Consider the following 19,619-nt stretch of genomic DNA (forward strand, 5'->3'; position numbering starts at 1 on the left):
TATTACGTTTAAAATAAGGTATAAAGACCCTGTTAAAAATCACCATAAGTTTCACAGTCGTCACTTAACGCTAAGTATGGACTCACGTATGTCAATCACATTCTTCTTTGTCATAATAATAAACTTAAACATTAAACTAAAAGGATGTGTACCCTCAACAAAGCATCAATAGTCCCCATCATTTGGTCCAGCCCTGCGATTCTGTAACTCACTTATCGAACTCACACAGCGGTTTTCGCATCGGCGGTCGCTCTCAAATCAGTCGTGAAGCAGTCATTTTATGATTTGGCATTCTGATAAACAATAAAGTACAAGCTCCCACCTTTTCAGAATCGCAGGGCAGTTACACGAAGCTCTCAAATTGTTAGACCCGAAATCCATTTGTTTCTTTCAAAAAGTATTAATAATAAATACGGCAAGAATAACCCGCTAATGTCTACAAGATAGTATATAAAAAACATGTGTATACTTTATACCCCCGTTAGAATTTATACTTCTTTGGCGTAACAAGATAAAAATCTTTTAAAAAATGTTATCTTTCACCTTATTCTACGTTTGTAGAAAAAACGTCACTAACAATAGAAAGGTATTTAATACATTGTAAGTTTTATAATGCATTATCTAGTTAAATAAAGTTTTTTAAATATCACAAAAACCCAATCTAATCTGCCCTTGTTTCTTTTTCCTTTTGGGCCAGTCCATTCGGTAACCGGTTTTGATCATCTGTCATCTGTTTGACAGGCTTCGTGCCCGTTGATTTGAGTTGTAGGGCATTCTGCTCAGCATCTCTTGTTTTTATTTATTTACTCTTCGTTACATTTATAGAAAAACAAATAACATCAAAATTACAAGAGATGCAACGGGCGGCCGTATCGCTAACAAGCTATCTCTTCAAGTAAACCCAAGTAAAGAAATAAAAAAAAGAAATATAATTGGTAAAGTGCAAGAAGTGCATAACCAAATCATATAAGGAATATTAAAAATTATAATATAATAAATTATAATAAACTAAAAACTGAAAAGCTAATCTCACGGATTCATGAATTGCGATGCAATACAAACGAATATTATTGGTTTTTTTGCGTACACATTCACTTTTCTGTTTGTCACTTAGTTTAATGATTTCGGTCACACAGTGAATTTTGTCATACTGGTTCAAATTTCTCGTTTAATATACTTAATATACTAAATCTTACCTGATGAAATAGTCGTATAAATATTAAGTTTATACATTTTTACAGGCAACCAGTACCTGAAGGATCAAACTTCCCATCATGGCCGCCGGTTGGCAAGGACTGGTCTCCACACATGGAGCTGAATAACCCTCTTCAGCTAAAAGGTTCGCTTCTAAAAGAACGAACATTATTTTGGGATGGAATCTACGAAAAGCACTATCGCCACCCATCACCACCACAAAATATTGCAAAAAGATTTGAACTTTAAATAAATATAATAAATATATATTTGTTTCATTTACTGTCACTGCGTCATGGGGTAAATACAGAAAGCCTTCTATGACTGTCACACAGAAGCGTGTTGGGTTATTGTAAGATGGTAGAAGTGCCAAGCAGTGAGCTGCGGCCGACCCAAGTTTAGACCGTGTTGAATTCTATTGTTTTTGGCATAATTACAGAGGATACTAGTTATGTGTTGACTAGTCTATGTGTATGAAAGTTTAATAAAGCCAAAACGTGAGCCATAAAGTATCTGTTTTAATATTTATAATAATTCTGACAACACGTCTACGATTTGAAATTAAACCACTAACAAAATATGTAACACTAACGTAGTAGGTTAGACAGAAGAGAGCAGACTTCCTGTTTCTACATTGTTTATGGAATATATTGACGAATTGCTTAAGATATTCAACTTATTGTACCCGGTTTACTTCTACTGTACTTAATTTTGGTACAAAATACTTACAAGTTTTGTAAATCTGTATTTATTTATTTATAAGTTCTATAATGTATGCATAACATACAAGAAACATGAAATAACAAATTACATACACATCAATTATATTAGAACATAGCAAGCTAGCAAGGGAAAAAATTAAACAAGCAACCACATAATAAAAAAATAATAAATATATAAATAAAAAATGTGTGCGTGTACTAGGTACACACGTAAGAAGTGAAACTTCTTTATGACCTTATTTTTCGAAAAATGATCTACTATATGCAACTTAACGAAATTGGTTAAATAAAGTTTAACAAAAGGCTTTTATTATCATAGACATGAATACAAATACAATTATTTCATTTTACCTTATTACTACTAAGATTATTACAGAATTTCATTAATTGTAATAGAATTATTACTATCATTTGTTATCGTTATTATATATTTTTGTTAAAGAAACAACAAGAAAAAGATGGCGCGTAACCGAAAAACGTGACGATTTGCTACAAAATTTCTCCCATACGTCGAAAAAGAACTTTCATTCCAACGCCGATAAAGAAGTTTGACTTCAAAAAGCAACATGTCGCGTAACCGAAAAATGTGACGCGTAACGAAAAAATGTTACACTAAAATTTTTTCCAACCCCGATAAAGAAGTTTCACTTCAATAACTAAAACGAAATAGAATCTTAATCCTCATTCACCAGGGATAAACAAAGTTTAAGTTGGAAGATTCTTGTAAAATATATCAATATTTTCATTAATGTTTTTAATCAAGTTGTACCTAAGAGCGAGATAGCCTATTCACTGGACCATTAAAAGTAGCAGATAAGCGAGCCGTATGTACGTATAGAAGACTTTTAGTTCGAGTAACTCTAGGATTACAAAGAAAGGAAAATTTTGCAAGAAGATTAGTATGAGTATTAAAGTTAAATTTTTTATACTAATAAACTAGCCTCGTACGTTTGCAATACACCACGCAAGTGTAGACGATTGCAAAGCTTTCTAAGGAAATGTTTTTGAATTGTTTCAATGGTATTTATGTGGATTGTGAAATATGGTGACCAGATTACACAATAACAATTATCGAAAGCGATAAGGCCGCCAGTTGCTCTTCTTTTTATTTAATTATGTCAATTGTACTATATTAATGTATATGCAACAAAGTGTTAATAAATAAATAAATAAATTACAGTAGCATAATATTCTATAATACTACGGAAGAGTGATTTGTAAAGAGTAACTGTACTTTGAACGTCTGTAAAGGATGAAGGACCTCAATACAAAACCTAGGATTTTTTAGCTATTTGCGTGTGCTCAATGAAATTTAGTAATAAGTATAATGATACTATTTTTAAGGAGATAAGTAAATCCAATTGATTTTTAACATCACATAAAAAACACAAATCAACAAACAAATTATTAGTTTGTCTTTGATAGAACTGTTTGTCGTACATATTATGTACTAATGTATGTCCTATTGGCTATATTTAAAAAAAATTTAAATAATATAATATGAGGTTTTAGGTCAGATTTCTATATCGTGATTTTTCTTAATATGCCGGTCTCTTCACCACATTTTACTCTGTACAAGCGATTGTTAAATGCGCACTTAGAAAATCCATTGGAAGAACGACACTTATAATAACTAATTAAGTTTTATTCGCGTAATGGTTACATTATCTGTATTACTAATTACACGTTCATTTGACGGCGCCAGATTTGCAGCTCGTTCTCAGCTTCTGCTGCAGTCTCGTTTGCAGTTTGTCGCCCAGCCCTGCGATTCTGTAACTCACTTTTCGAACTCACACAGCGATTTTCGGATCGGAGTCATTTTATGATTTGACATTCTAATAAACAACAAACTACAAGCTCCCACCTTTTCAGAATGAAAAATCATAAAATGACTGCTTCACGACTGATTTGAGAGCGACCGCCGATCCGAAAACCGCTGTGTGAGTTCGAAAAGTGAGTTACAGAATCGCAGGTCTGGGCGACTTCGAGCGTTATGTATCTGAACGTAAGTAATGGATTTTGACTTAAAGAAGTCATATTAAGCGTTATCCATACGTTTGAAAAGTAGCTTTGCTGTTTATTTTTTGTTGCTTTTCGCGTATTTCTTACAAATTAATCACCAGATCTTCCTGTTATTTAAAATAAATTCTGTGAAGACCTTCGTTTTTTTGTAACCCGTCATTTGTGTAATTTGGTTAATAATATGATTTATCATCATGTACTAATAAATGTTGTACCGTTTTTGTTGCTTTTTCTTTGTGTATGTGTATTGTTTTGTTTGTAAATACTTGCCGAAAATGACAGGGGAAGATAGCTGAAGATAGATAAAGATAGAAAATTGTGGATGGTCTTAGAGGAGGCTGGGAGTTGTATTATATAACCTGATTGATTGATCGATCTAAATGTACCACTTTCTTGCAAATAACAGATCCCAAGTCATTTTCATAAGTATTTGATTGTCCTCCTTGATGTCGTTAAAATTTTGTTAATCACTTTAATGTAAATGTTAAATATATATACAATAACAGCCACAGTTAAAACTAACTGTTATTTCTAAACCAAATATAAGTTATCACGAATTGACTCATTTAGATGCAAAACACGATAAAAAACATCGAATCAACGCAAAAAAAGATAATCTTTGAAGATAAAACTGGTTTGATACGCGACTGTGTTCGAAGCAACACGCGTCGCAATGCTAATATTTTTAATTTTTACGTTCATTTGTGTCTGTCAATGTGTAGACTATCGTGTTGTTGACACATCAGAAGGTCCCGTGAAAGGGTACAAGGATGGCGGAGTCTATGGTTTCTTTAATATACCTTACGCGAAAGCTCCGACTGGAAGAGATCGATTCAAGGTAATTTATTAATAAGTTTACCCGTCAGCCTGGATACATTTTATACCCAAGCCGCACTGCAGGTTTTAGTTAAAACAACGAGGAACCTTCTTGCTTCCGCTGCTTGTTGCTTGCTTGATTCAACGTCGGTCCAGTTTAAATTATTTTTGAAGTGAAACTTCTTTAGGCGCATGAGGGTAAATTTTTTCCGGATGAAACGCAATAGAATAATGTTAGCGTCACGAATATATGCAGCGTTTTTGTCGAAGAAAAGGGAGCAAGCAAGTGAGAGAGATCGAGAGAGAGAGTGAGATAGCGCGAACGTCGCATCACGCACAGTGCCATGGAGTGAGAGGTGGGAGTGAGCTATAGTGAGAAAGATTAAGAGAGAGAGTTAAGGAGATCGAGAAAAAAATACACGCGTTTGGTTGATGTATTCGTTTAGTAGTTACATATTAGAACTTTTGATGGCAATTCTGTTGCATAACACATCTTGTGCAGTAAACACAGATTTTTTATTTATTTATATTATCATTAGCACGTAATATCTCACTGTTTACACACTGCAGTGTTCTACATTCACATACACACAGATATATAAATATATGGAGTGATCATATTACACTGGTATTGGGTACATGATCTATTGGGGCTTTTACCTTAGTAATAATTAATTTACAAAGAAGTTTCACGTCTGACATGTGTACTTTGTCCGCACGCACTTTTTTATGATTCAATTATATGTTTAAAAAACGGAAAGATACAAGCGTACTTTTATTTTGCGCCATCTATGCTTAGTGCTGGGTAACTTCATACATGTCGGTCGTTCCACAAGGTGAGCGTTTTTTAAGGTTTTTTGCCACCCACCACCAATATGTGAAATCAGCTGCGCAGTAGAATATTTACCAACCAATTCGAATTCAAAATAAGAGCGTACTAATTCTTAAAAGGCCGACAAATTGAGAGCTATTAACTTAAAATCAGGTGAGCCTCCTGCCCGTTTGGGAAAATGCCCCTGTTCTAAGATTTTTTGGTTTCATCATTTGAGTAACTTTTTTTTATGTAATATATTTGCCCCCCGCAAACGAGCTTAACGAGAGAACACTCTCCGTAGTATACTTTGTAGAAAACGCAAAGAGACGCAATGTGTCTGCGTACCGAGAGAGAATCAAGCCGATCAGTAAGACATTGGAGATTGACAATTCGACAAGCCCTTCGCTGAATTTGGTCAAAAGGAAGAAGCTGGTAGTTGGGAGCACCGGCCCAGAGATGTGAGCAGTGTTCCATATGAGGTCGTACTTGAGCTTTATAGAGCTGCATACGTTGCACCTCAGTGAAATACTGCTTAGCCCTACCCAAAACACCCAGCTTTTTGGAAACCAGTTTGACTTTTTCTTCCAGATGACTGCGGAATTGGACTTCTTTCGAAATGCCAACCCCAAAGATACTGAGGCTGTGTGACGAACTAAGGAGAGTGCCTTCAAATTGAGGAGACACGACAAAAGGATCTTTCTTGGCAGAAAACGTCTTTGTAAGATAAAACGTCACTACTGAGAGTTTACGGACACTGGAGTTAGCTTAAGCAATTACTTAAGTTGACGATATATTTAAGGGCAGAACCTTCTGCGGCGAAACCGCTAAAAAATACCTGTAACAGGTCCCGACACGTTTTAATGGATCCGGATGATCCAACCACGATAGCTAACAACAAATTAAAGCCGCTACAGAAGGCCGCTGGAGAAAGCAAGGTCCCTTATTTCTTACTTCACTTACTCCAATGAGCTTCCGTCCTGACATTCAGGTGGTGAACCCCACGGTGGCTCAAGCCGAGGTCGAAGTCTCGCAGGAGACGCCCTTGCGCTAGTCGCCGGGAAAAGCCTAAACGAGGCTTGCTACGTCTGATTGACTGCACGTGAAATATGTATTATATTTTGCCACATATCGCGCCAATTTTTTTTTTAAATCTCACCCTTAGGGCTTAGATTTTACTCCAGAAACTTAGCTCTAAGTAAAAAAATAAATGGCGGCAAACATGACATTAAAGTCGTGTCTCTATACAAGGCCGTCTTAAACTAGGCTGGGGCCATTGGGGACACAAGAATTTGGGGCCTTTTTGGAAAGTAAAAAAAAGCGAATTATAATTAATTTTTTTTTACTAAGTATGACCATTTAGGTCATCAAATACAGTATGATATATTATGTCATTAACGATAGCGGTTTCTTTCGAGATTTCTCAAAGTAGAAAAAGGCGCAGTTATCGATATAATTGCGTAGGCATATACTTATGCCTTATAAATTAACCTTCTGATAACTTTTTTGATTACTGATTTGTGAAAAAAGTGTAATGTGCCAGACAAAAATGTTTTAAAAATAAATGTGGGAGAGGAATTGTCGGTCCTTCGGGTCCCCCTGACAATGGGGGCCCTGGGCATGGGCCCGTGTGCCCTTATGGTGAAGACGGTATTGTCTCTATATCTAATCCATACACAATCTAGGATTGTCTTAAAGGTACACTATTATTATAGAACATTTATTTCACAGCCGTGATTAGAACATGTCGTAGGTACTGTTAGGTTTAACGAGTAACTGCTTGTTATCGTGATATATAATTCATAATATTGTAAATAACAAGGTAAAAATAATATACTTATATTGTCAAAGGAATTATGATTATATGGCAGTTATTTTCGTAACCATACAAACAGTAATAATATAATTCGTCACTGTAGAATGATAACCTCGTATGTCAAAAAAGCATTAATTTTTACTCTTAGACTCTTTGTCATTTAACTGGTATAATCATGAAGTATCCATCTAAAACTATGGACAAAAACACAGAGAAGGGCAAATTACCTTATAGAAATTATATTTTTAAAATTAAAATTTTCGTAAAGAGAATTTATGAAATATTCGTTTTTTATATTTTATGCAAAATAATTTATTGAAATCTCAAATGACGAATTGTAAATTAAAATGCCACGTGTTTTTGTTATCGAAGAAATAAATTTAAAAAATTTAATAATGTATTAATTTTCGACACTTAATATTTTAGTGATAATTAAATTCATTAAATTCCTAACATATCTTCATTTTTCCCTCCCTCTAATTCTCGGAAATCTAAAGTTTTGAGTTTGTATATAAATAAATAATAATAAATATGAACAAGACTTAAAAATTAGTTTGCCAAAGAATTTTCACTTTTGACATGTGTACTTTGTACGCACGCACTTTTTTTATAATAAAATGTGATGCAAAAATTCTGAAAAAAATTAAAAAAGTTATAGTATAGCATCACCCAAGGAAGTGAAAAATGAAGACAAGACAATAAAACAGTCATAATAGTGACGACTTTTTTCCCCGGGGCGAGCGATATGTCATATAGTTCTGAGTAAATAATATTTAAATATGACAATTTTTTTACTTTTATTTCCCTATTAATAGTTTTATTATTATTTTCTTTTCAGCCAGCATTACCAGCACCACAAAGAACTTATCTTCTAGAAGCTGTTGACAAAGGCATTGTGTGCCCTCAACCGAAAGATCTTTGGGTGCTTTTAAATCGCAGTTTACTTATGACTGAAGACTGCCTTATCGTCAATATATTTGCACCGGATACAACTAAAACAAATTTACCAGTCTTGGTTAGTGTTCACGGCGGTGGATTTGTAATAGGTGACGGTAATCTGCTGAGATACAAGAACTTAATCAAAGACAGAGAGTTATTAGTAGTCACATTCAACTACCGTCTCGGGGCTCATGGGTTTTTATGTCTCGGAACGGATGACGCACCCGGAAATTCCGGCATGAAGGACCAAGTTGCTCTCCTCCGTTGGGTTAAAGCAAACATAGCTAATTTCGGTGGAAACCCTGATGATGTCACAATTACTGGCGGCAGTGCTGGAGCAGCGTCAGTTCATTTACTAATGCTCTCACCAATGTCACAAGGACTATTCAATAAGGTCATACCAGAAAGTGGTGCGGCCACAGCACCGTGGGCCGTTCAGATTGATCCCATCTGGGTAGCTCAAGAATATGCAAAAATGCTGAATTTTTCCAATTATCAGGACTTAGATGCGCTTGAAGAGTTCTATAAAACGGTGTCTTATGAGATTTTAGCGTCTGAAGGAATGGAGCTCATGAATCAGGCTCACGCTTCAATTTCTCTTGGCCCATGTCTGGAGAAGGGTTCTGGTGATAAGTTCCTGACTGAGAGTCCGGTAAATATACTGAAGAGTGGAAAATATAGTAAAGTGCCAATGCTGTTTGGATTTGCGAAGATGGAAGGCTTGATCAGAAAAGATGTTTTTGATGAATGGTCAGAGAGGATGAACGCGAAATTTTCTGACTTTATACCTTTAGACCTGGATTTGGATAAAGAAACCATTCAGAAGGTGAAAGAGTTTTATTTTGGTACTTCACCTATAGACAAGACTAAAATTGTGGATTATATTAACTACTTCACCGATATTGTCATCGCGTACCCGACACTAAGATCGTTGAAGATGCATATAGATGCAGGTCATGATAACATATACTTATATGAGTTCTCATTCGTACATGACGATCTACCATATATACCTTACACAGACATACGAGGAGCTGATCATTGTGCTCAAACGCTGCATGTGGGAGACGGGAACTTGACGCATACAGATGATGGCGTATTACCGGAGGAATGTAGAGAAATGAAAAGAAAGACTCGGGAACTCTGGTACAACTTTATAACAGAGGGGTAAGTTCGTGTTACAAAAATAGTTATCAGGCATCGCTGATGTGGATTAGGTGGCATGTGTCCGGGCAAAACAGCAATTTTCGACACAGACTACTAAAGGAGGGTGTCAGGTCTCCGTATAATCTTTGGACATCTCAAAAAATGCCAAAGGACTTGTTGTTTATGCCATAAATACAAAAAAAAGAGTTTGTATTACTTGATCTTTAGTACTACGATGCACAGGAACAAGACTAATTAACTTCCGACAGGCGCTACAACCTTTTTAGATCTGGGCCTCAGATTTCTGTATCTGTTTCATGATCATTTGTCAATCTGATAGGCAAGAAGGTGATCAGTCTCCTTTGCCTGACACATGCCGTCGACTTTTTGGGTGTAAGACATGCCGGTTTCCTCACGCTGTTTTCCTTCACCGTACGAGCTAATGTTAAATGCACTAGACAGATAGTCGTTTAGTGCACCGGGGATCGAACCTATGACCTAAGGGATGAGAATCGCACGCTGGAGCCACTAGGCCAACACTGCTCTTTTATATATAACGCCCTAATTGCTGCTTTCAGGAAACCAGTGCCAGAAGGTTCAGCATTTCCCTCTTGGCCTCCCGTGGGCAAGGACCTATCACCCCATATGGTGATAGACGATCCACTGGTGCTGAAAGATGTATTAAATAAAGAACGAATGGTCTTCTGGGACGAAATATATGAGAAGAACTATCGCCATCCTTCAGCTTCGAAAATTAAATTGTCAACACGTACTGAATTATAGATTTTAAAAAAAATCTGTTTATTCATTCAAAAATTCAAAAATAATTTAATCATATAGGTAACACAATGTACACTTATGATCGTCAACAGAAAATATTCTAAATTGATTCTAAATTTACATTTACTATCAGTTCGCAAGTCAAGGGCGTAGAGGGCAAGAAGAACCGGCAAGAAACTCTTCGTCATTCTTTTTAATTGCCAAGTTTTGAGTCATATAAATTGTTTGACTGGAGAAAATCAATCCCAAGGATTAGGATCATTCAAATAATCGTCTAATTCATAAAAAAAATATTGGTTGTTTGTAAAGTAGGTTTACGATCGAGATGTTTACGTGATAACGTCTTATTGGTGATATAAGTTTTTGGGAAGTAAGGAATTAATGAAGATAACAATTTTTTCAAATTTTAAATTACATCTATCGTTTTATTCACACTTTTGCTTATTCGACTATGATATACATTTTTCTTCATACATTCACGGAATGACTGGCAGCGCTCGAAATGAGACGGGAGATCGGTCCGTCTCTCTCTCGTTATACCTGCGATCGCGCTCGTGAGGTTTTGGTGTGACACAAGTTTCTGAACATGTCACCCGACTAAAACGATTTTAAAGACGTTATCACGTCAAAAAATTATGGATTAATTTATGTTTAACGAGAGTTTTGAATTTATTCAGTGATAATTCTGTAATTTCGCTTGAGAGTTTGTTGTAAAACGAATACAATTTCCATAATATAAGGAGTGGTTTATCTTCCAGAGCGTAGTTGGTCGTACGCTTAGATTAGGTACTTCTGTTTCGAGTATTATACTGGTGAATATAATTAATAAAGTCGACTGTCTATTAACAAAGACAATATTATAATATAATATATACTAGAATAGACAAATCATTTCTATAGAAATATCGTAACTGTCGTCGTTACAAATTTAGATGAATGTCACAAGCTGTATTAAAATAATAAATATTAACCCAATAATTCGAAATGTATAGAAAACCGCCGCCAGATGTCGCTTCACTTTGAAATCAGTTTGCATACGAGCTCTTCAGCTTCTAAGATTATTTTATAAAATATTGTATGTAGATTTATTTTCCAATTCATTTACGGCGAAATTTAGTATGAAAAGAGCTCTTAGAATACATAGAGCGACCCCTAACAGTCTAGCTTATGCGGGCTAAAGCTCTTTCGTAGTCTTTAAAAGATTTTTCCCGAGTAAGCGGTACCTAAAGGGTGTAAATGCGATTAAGTAATGCTTCGGTGTCCACACAATGGCGTAGTGTGCACTCATGTGAGTAGAGATAGCTAGTGAATCGTGCCTTGCCGCATGAACGCAACCAGAGGGAATAGATTATAGAATATAGACAATTATTTATATAAGTAATCTTACAGCTAGGTATGTTATTATAAATGACAATAGCCAAAACAGATTACATTGTTTAACCAAATATACGAAATAAAAGACATAAGTCAATTGTCAGTCATAAATAGATAAAAAAGAAAACTGAAATTAAATATTACTACTAAATATTTAGAAAAAAAGAAATTTTTACTACTGCTTTATAAAGTCAGTCTTCCCGCTTCCTAAAATAATTCCTCACACCCTAAATGATTATAAAAATATCCCTAACAAAATTTAGTTAATTTTATTAAAGTTACCAAATTAGTATTCAACTTAATGGCTACTCCCGGTCTATTACTCGTGGAGTGAAACTATTAATTTTTTTTTAATTTCGTTCGTCAGGTTTTAAACCGTTTTTGAAGGTTGTCAGACTTAGCCTTTGTTGTATAGCATAATCTAAATAATGTAAAAACTAGAGTCCGCGCCACCACTGACTGCTGATAGACGCGGCGCTTGCGAGTAACGCGGCGTAGTAATATGTTGCTAGTGCTAGGTGCAAAGCTAATTTACCGTAAAGTAACATAAATTAATATGAAATTCGCCAACTACTGTCCAAGATTTGCTTCAAATGTTTTACCTTAAAACGAATAAAATAATATTTCACTGTAACGACAAATTTAGTTCCAGGGTTCCCGTCGGCAATGAGTGGTGGCGCGGACTCTATATCGAGATGTTGAAGTTAGTATCACTATAAAAGAGTTTCTATAGTTCTTATTATCTTCTGATTCTATATGGCTTCTCATTTATAAAGAATAAAAAGGTTGTATTAAAAACCTGAATTTATATCCGTTTATTTAAAATATTTGTGAACGTGGGCGAATTTGGAACTAAAAGAAAGCCATATAACATACATAAGTCGAATATAATAAGTGAATTATAGAAAATATGAAAAAACCTACAGTCAGCGAGTTAGTGAGTAAATAAATAAGTTAAAATTCAATCTTTTATAAATTTTACGTTAAATTAATTCCAAATGGTGCCCCATTTGGAATATTACCGATTCGCAAACGTATTCCCCAGAACAAATATTTTACATCACTATACTATCTTGATACCTTGATGATGTAAAATATAATAGAAAAATATTTTATCAATATAATATTATGCGTACATGAGACATTTTATTTTCTATTACTATTTTAAATTGATGTTGTTATAGATCATCGATGATGAAGAAATACCAAAAATCGTGTTGTTATTAATAATGTAGGTACTTATTAACTATGATTGATTTTCTGTAAAAATTCATGTAATGTAAAAAAGTATTCTGTAAAAAACTTGTACAAAATAAGTTTTTTCAAATTAACATTACGAATATCCTAATCGACTACATAACTCGTCACTAATTTAAAAAAATATAATTGTATCCAATATAGCAATTCTAACTCCGCACTTCTAACTTCGTCCTTACAATAAACAAAGTTCTAAGTTTGTATATATTGACCTCCTGCATGTACCTACCCCAGTCTGTGGTTTCATGATAGTGTTAGATTTTTCGGCGGGAAAATTAATTTACGTATAATAAACAACCAGACTTTTAGACATCAAACTACAAATAAAAGAACATAAGATACATAATTTTTATTAAGCACAAGAATCGGTATTTATTACGAATTAAGTTAAATTACAACTATTTATAATATTTATTTATACATTAGTTTTCTTAAAACATCAGATTTAAATACCTTCTACAGGTATTTAAATCGAAAGACAATTAGCGCGCTTCGCATAATTGGTGAACATAATTTCTAGTCCAATCACAGACAAGCGAAACATTATTTTTTATAACGCCATCTAGCGCTTGAAGATGATTCACAGTCTAGAGAAACGCGCCATCGTTTTCACATACTCATACACAGACTAGAAGTTATATAGGAAAAGTAAGAAATGATATCTCACGTTTAATGTTTAAGAAATTTATTGTAACATTAATAAGCATATACTTAGACATAAAATTGTACGGTTAACAAAATATAATTGACATTAAAGAAAAATAAAATACAATAGGAATGTTTTGAACTTTACATATTTATAACAAAATTATTTAAAATTTGACAGTTGGATTAAGCTTATTGATATATGTTTTGAAATGAAGGATTTACATGATTATCCATACATTAAAATGCACTTTTTATTAGAAAAATAGATTAAGTTAGAGCCATATAGTTAATACACAATATACATTGACACTCTACTTATAATCACCTCTTAAGTAACTATCACATTTTAGAAGAAAAAAAATCTTATTTTCAATCATATGTTGGCTTAATTAAATAAACATAAATATGTATGTTCTGAAATACTTTTGATAAGGAAACAATTTCTTATGAAAAATAAAAAAAAACAGTGGCGCTACTACCTCTTAGGTCTTGGCCTCGGATTTCTGAATCTGTTTCATGATCATTTTAAATCTAATAGGCAAGTAGGTGATTAGCCTCCAGTGCCTGACACACGCCGTCGACTTTTTGGGTCTAAGACAAGTCGGTTTCCTCACGATGTTTTCCTTCACCGTTCGAGCAAATGTTAAATGCGCACATAGAAAGAAAGTCCATTGGTGCACAGCCGGGGATCGAACCTACGACCTCAGGGTCATATCAAATATTCAAATTTTAATACTACGCGGCTAAGGGCTTGACAATGGCCGTGAACTTTTGACCAAATTAACAGAGTTCAAGGTCAGTAAGACAAAATAAACAATATTTCAGAATTGCCTTCGCTCTAAGTAGTACTTGTAAATCCAATAGGTTTTTGACACACAAGTGTCAAATTCGGGCTATCTTCAGAAGAAGAATCTTCTTCTGCTTAACTAATTCATAAGTAGAGGATTTTTTTGAAAAATATAAGTAGAAAAAGAGTGGCGGAGTTATTGCCAGTTCTTCTCTTCAATTCTACGCCCTTGATTGGAGAACTGGCAGTAAATGTAAAATTAGAAGCATTTTTTTTGACGTTCATAAGTGTATGTTGAACTATATGAATAAATGATTTTGACTTTTGACTTTTTTTTACTTTTGCGATTATACAATACAACCTGTATTTATATACATATATCCTGGTTATATTAGGAGGTGTTTATAAGTAGGTTAAGGATAAATAATTTAACAGTCTCACACACAAGCAAGTGTCCACACAATTATACTATGAGATCTATTTGTTAGAGCAGAGATTGTTCCACCATTATTTTCTCGAAGCCATTAGGAGGTGGATACCGAAAATTATCGAGGATTACATCCAATATTGCACCGTCATCAACTGAAAAAATAATAAAATTCCAATGAGTCCAGGTAACATACGCTACATATTTTTGAAGTTATACTTCTTTAGGCGCGTTATGAAAAATTTATGAGAGTGAAATTTTACGATGCGCGCGCACCTGTGTGTGACACAAAATTGTGAGTGTGATTATAGCGTGCGCGAGCGAGATAGGAATAAGACAATCTACAAGTAAAAATAAATAGAATATGCGTGAAGTTCGCAAATCGCAGCTATGCCAAGAATTTTGAATGACCATAATGACATTTGTCATTTACCTTTTAAACAAATAAAGGAGTTTTAATTATTTTTTCAAAGAAATTTAGCAATGCTTTTTGAATTATAATCAGAAGTGATTTAAATTGAATATTTAAACCAATACTAATTAATATTTGTGAAAAAGCTGTGCTCATCAACCTTCCTAAGTGCTTCAATACAATTGAGGTTAACTATCCGTATGTATTATTATTATCGAGGAATGTTTTGATTAAAAAAATAACCACATTTTTTATGTGTATTTATTTACATGTTTAATCAAAACATGTAATTTTTCAGATTTAATCTAGCAAATATAAGGACAAGAGACAAAAAACAATTGATGAATCAGTGGAAGTGCACTAAATTGAATACAAAAAGAGAGTTGTCATCTTATCGTTGTGAAACATCAAAAACTGGAGGTGGAACAAAGCCTAACTATTTTTAATAATGCCAAAGAAGTATAACTTCTTACGCGCGTACATAAGTACACGCACCCTTTTTGTTTAAATAGTCCAGTCATGCAAAGCAACGCAGGCTACCAAATATAATTATTAAGAAAATAAAAGCAAGCACCTTTTTTAAAATTATTGCTAAAACCTAAAATTGGGCCATTTTAGGTTCAGGGTCAGTATGATTGAATTGAAATACAGATAAACAAATTAATAATACTAATAATGCATCATACAAAATCTACAAGTATATTGCAAATGCACTACATTTAGTTTTTTTCAAAAATTTTGCCTCAAAATCCTCACACAAAACAAATCACACAAAAAATTGGCCAACTTTTGCATCCAAAATTTATTAATTATGTATAAAAATTAATATATAAATCTGTGAGTGTAATCCTAAATGGATGGATTTTGATGAAATTTTTTGTGTGGCATCGATTATTTAAGATGTGTGCACAGGACTGTCCGGTCCACTAGTATTTTTATAAACATTCTGTTACCTACATAATATATTATTAAAACAAACGCAACTCACCATATAGGGCCGGATAAACTGTCCCTCTAACACTACGTACTGGTATTTCCATATTCTTTCCGTTTAAAAAGAAATTTAACTCAACATGATCATACGCTAATCCTATAACATCGCCTTCCACAGGCATCACTGATATTATATTATCTTCATTTTTGTGATTCTGTGGTGAGCCTGTTGATACTAGGATATCTGTTTGTGTCTCTGGGGCCGCTTTTAGTTGATAAAGTTCTACATTGTCATGCCGGACTGTACCGTCACTGTTTAAGCACCATGATTCTTTGTCTACTCCACCTGAAGATTAATTAAGATAAATTATAATCGAGGAGAGCATGGCCTAGTGGCATGGTTCATAACCCTCAGACCGTACCACTATTTGTATTGGGAGTTACAAAAAGCTTTTCCATATTTTTTATTTACCAATACTGCCTATGTCTTCTTACTCTACTACTTTTAGTTCTTTAATTTAGCAGCCCAGTGTAGGGTAGTAGGACTCCTTTCTCCGCAATTAGACTCCTAATTGGTCCGTTGTGCGTACTTTGCCCGGTGTATTTTTTTTAATGATTTTAATTAGCTATTAATCTTTTCACACCTGATGTGAACGTGTTGTTATAAGAAACAGTACTAAATAAAATTAAAATCATACCATGAACTTTATTTATATCTGTTTCCCGTGAAGCTAATCCGACAGCCCAAACACCACCTTGCTGTAGCTTCACCTCAAAGTAAGCCTTGTTTTGGACAAGTGGTGCGTTGCCAAGTACACAACCAGACCCACATGCTCGTTGACCACCTTTTACAATTACTACTTCATGGCCTGTAATTTAATTAAGAAAATTATTATTTACAGTCCGTAAGTGATTGATACTATATAGTCTGTAACAATAAGCTAGTATTTACAATAAAACATCCATAATGTATCTATAGACTTTAAACATATGCATATATAGCTGACATTTTATGGTAGAGGGAGATTAATATTATATTACGATTGACATAGGATATAGATATACGGATGGGGTCAAGGCTTATGTTATAAAAAATTTATGAGAGTGAAATTTTACGATGCCCGTGCACCGTGACACTAAATTATCAGTATGAAGTTGCCCACAGAAGATGCTACAGCATTGGACATATTTTAAAAACAACATTCGAATAATAATAGAATTTATGATACACTTAATGTAAGAGAATAATAATAAATATTTATGTATTTAATTTTTCAAATGTAAACTGAACTTTATTGACTATAATGACTCCTTTTCCAGTCTTTGATTATTTAATTGTAATTAATTATTTGCATGCAATCAAAAACTATTTTTAATAATGCCAAAGAAGTATAACTTCTTACGAGCATACATAAGTACACACACCCTTTTATTTAACATAGTTTAAGAAATATACTAAGTCAAAATAGGTTGTAAACAAAACAAATTGTAAGTCTTGAATAATCTTGCTTTATTATTATTATTATTATTTTACATAGGATAACTATTCTTAACTCTCACATTTATTGTCTTGAAAAATATAAATGTCAAAAATAAAGATAATAATAATAATAGTTTCACAAGAATGTTTATTGCTTTGTTTTTTTTAGGACAAGCTTTAGGAGGTTACAGTTACAGTCTATCATAATGTTATTATTTTGTAGTTGCAGTTTTATAATAAATAAAAGATTTATAGTTAATTTGATATGGTTAGCATAAAATATTAATAAAATCTTTATAACACTTTGTCAGCAACATTTGTATCGTCAACATGCATAAGCTATAAAATCAGTTGATTTAAAGTTTTTACAAAGATTTGATTGAACACGTACGTACAAATTTAGAAAGAAGTAATACCTACACAAACAATATTTTTCTTAAGTTTTTAAGAGGCAATTGCGACGATAAATCGAGAGATTTTTTTAGCAACCAACCAATAATTTATATTTGTTACAATTATATTGGCATATAGTGATAAAATTATAATATTTATCTAGAAATAAAGGAAACATAAATACCCATATGAAGAGTGTCCAGCTGAATTGGATTTTCTTTTACCCTAATTGGCACACTGGGCGATAATGAGAACCCATTGACACAACTTTTCAAACAGCAAAACATTTTGTTCACGCTAACTTATTTTAAGAAAAATCAATACACTTATTTGTTTTGTTCCCCTTTGATTTTTTGTTTGTAGAATGTAGATTGTAGATCAAGGCAAAACGTTCATCGAATAAATCAACGTTGTCATATGTCAAATGTCAACGCGTATATCAAATATTTGCCACTAACAGCTATGATACCTTAACAGGTTTCAATTTTAACTTTATCTATGATTTGTTTAGTTACTCTTATTACTAAATTAAATGAAATAAAATATTAAGCCTTATAGTCCTTTTCATGAAAGAAGTCCCCCAGACGCGGCGCTGCAATCGCATAACGTAATGTTGCCATTTATGAGTAAAAAAATTTACCTATTTTATTTACATTTAGCAGATGTAATTTATCAAAAAATATTATTTTCTGCATGTAAAAAGTTTGCATTTCTGTTATGTAAAAAGTATATTTTTATTTACTTATATTAGCGGTGTTCTACCTACTTACAGAGAAAAGATGAGAAAATAGGGTAAAGAAAAGCAATACAATTTTTTATTCAGAGTTTATTGCATAATTGTTGGGTTACAATTTTTTTCGAAGTACACACCGCTATTATACCTTCGTTTGTAATTCTTGTTACAGTTTTCTCTGACACACCTGCAATTAAATTATGAACAATTAAAAATAATAGTAACTTTAAGTTTATAATGCTTATGTAATATATGTTTTAATTTCAGTTACCTAGTTTCATCACGTTATGTATTTATTCAATTTTGTCGCAAAAACGAATTTAAATCATAAAAGTCCCATCAATACAGCAAAAAAATATTAAATGGCAACTCTAAAAAGTACCTGTTATGGCGGCAACTCTCTTCCGAACATTGTTTAGTGGTATTAAAACACCTTGATTCCTATGTTCCGCTTCACAGAACTCTTTCACCTTTAATATCATTTCTCGAGCCGAACTTTTTACAACTTTTGGCATTGTAATCAATCTTAAAAATGCACTAAGCTAGTTAAAAATTCACAAAAATCTACCACAACAAACGAACTTGATAACATCGACGAATGACAACATTGCCGACCTGTCAAATTTAGTTCCAAAAATCACCGCGGGACTTCTTTCATGAAAAGCACTATACCATTAATGTTGTTAATATCAGTACCGCATTAAAAAGCGACCATTATTGTAAAGTATAGTACAAAATATGGACTGTAGTCGAAAGAACAAAGCCTGCCCATGGCAAAACCAAAGACTAGACGATTAAAACAATGATAAAATGTCGAGTATTTTTATATATTGTACGTTATTCAAATTAATTTAAATTAAACTAATTAATTAATATAAACATCAATTTATAATCATATGACTCCCTAGACAAACAGCAATGCAATATGA

At 33.3% G+C, this 19,619-nt stretch overlaps 3 protein-coding genes across 3 annotated transcripts in view; 2 read left to right on the plus strand and 1 right to left on the minus strand.

The window, feature by feature from the left end:
• Positions 1 to 1,461, plus strand: part of LOC125061725 (para-nitrobenzyl esterase-like) — a 34,621-nt gene extending 33,160 nt beyond the window's left edge. Inside the window, exon 3 of the mRNA XM_047667298.1 lies at positions 1,242 to 1,461. Coding sequence (XP_047523254.1) covers positions 1,242 to 1,443 — 202 coding nt within the window. The 3' untranslated portion in view covers positions 1,444 to 1,461. The remainder of the gene's footprint in view (positions 1 to 1,241) is intronic.
• Positions 1,462 to 4,549: 3,088 nt separating this feature from the next.
• Positions 4,550 to 10,251, plus strand: LOC125061928 (cholinesterase 1-like). The gene is made up of 3 exons (XM_047667565.1): positions 4,550 to 4,776; positions 8,220 to 9,487; positions 10,045 to 10,251. The coding sequence occupies exons 1-3, from the start codon at positions 4,612 to 4,614 to the stop codon at positions 10,247 to 10,249; spliced, it is 1,638 nt and encodes a 545-aa protein (XP_047523521.1). The 5' UTR covers positions 4,550 to 4,611; the 3' UTR covers positions 10,250 to 10,251.
• Positions 10,252 to 14,676: 4,425 nt separating this feature from the next.
• Positions 14,677 to 18,365, minus strand: LOC125061910 (SPRY domain-containing protein 7). Its single transcript, XM_047667547.1, has 4 exons — positions 18,142 to 18,365; positions 16,783 to 16,953; positions 16,140 to 16,430; positions 14,677 to 14,894 (listed from the first exon to the last, which is right to left on the minus strand). Exons 1-4 carry the CDS (start codon positions 18,242 to 18,244, stop codon positions 14,797 to 14,799), a joined length of 663 nt encoding a protein of 220 aa, XP_047523503.1. The 5' UTR covers positions 18,245 to 18,365; the 3' UTR covers positions 14,677 to 14,796.
• Between the last annotated feature and the right edge of the window lie 1,254 nt (positions 18,366 to 19,619).

The sequence above is a fragment of the Pieris napi genome, chromosome 24 (genome assembly GCF_905475465.1).
Source record: "Pieris napi chromosome 24, ilPieNapi1.2, whole genome shotgun sequence".
NCBI lineage: Eukaryota > Metazoa > Arthropoda > Insecta > Lepidoptera > Pieridae > Pieris > Pieris napi.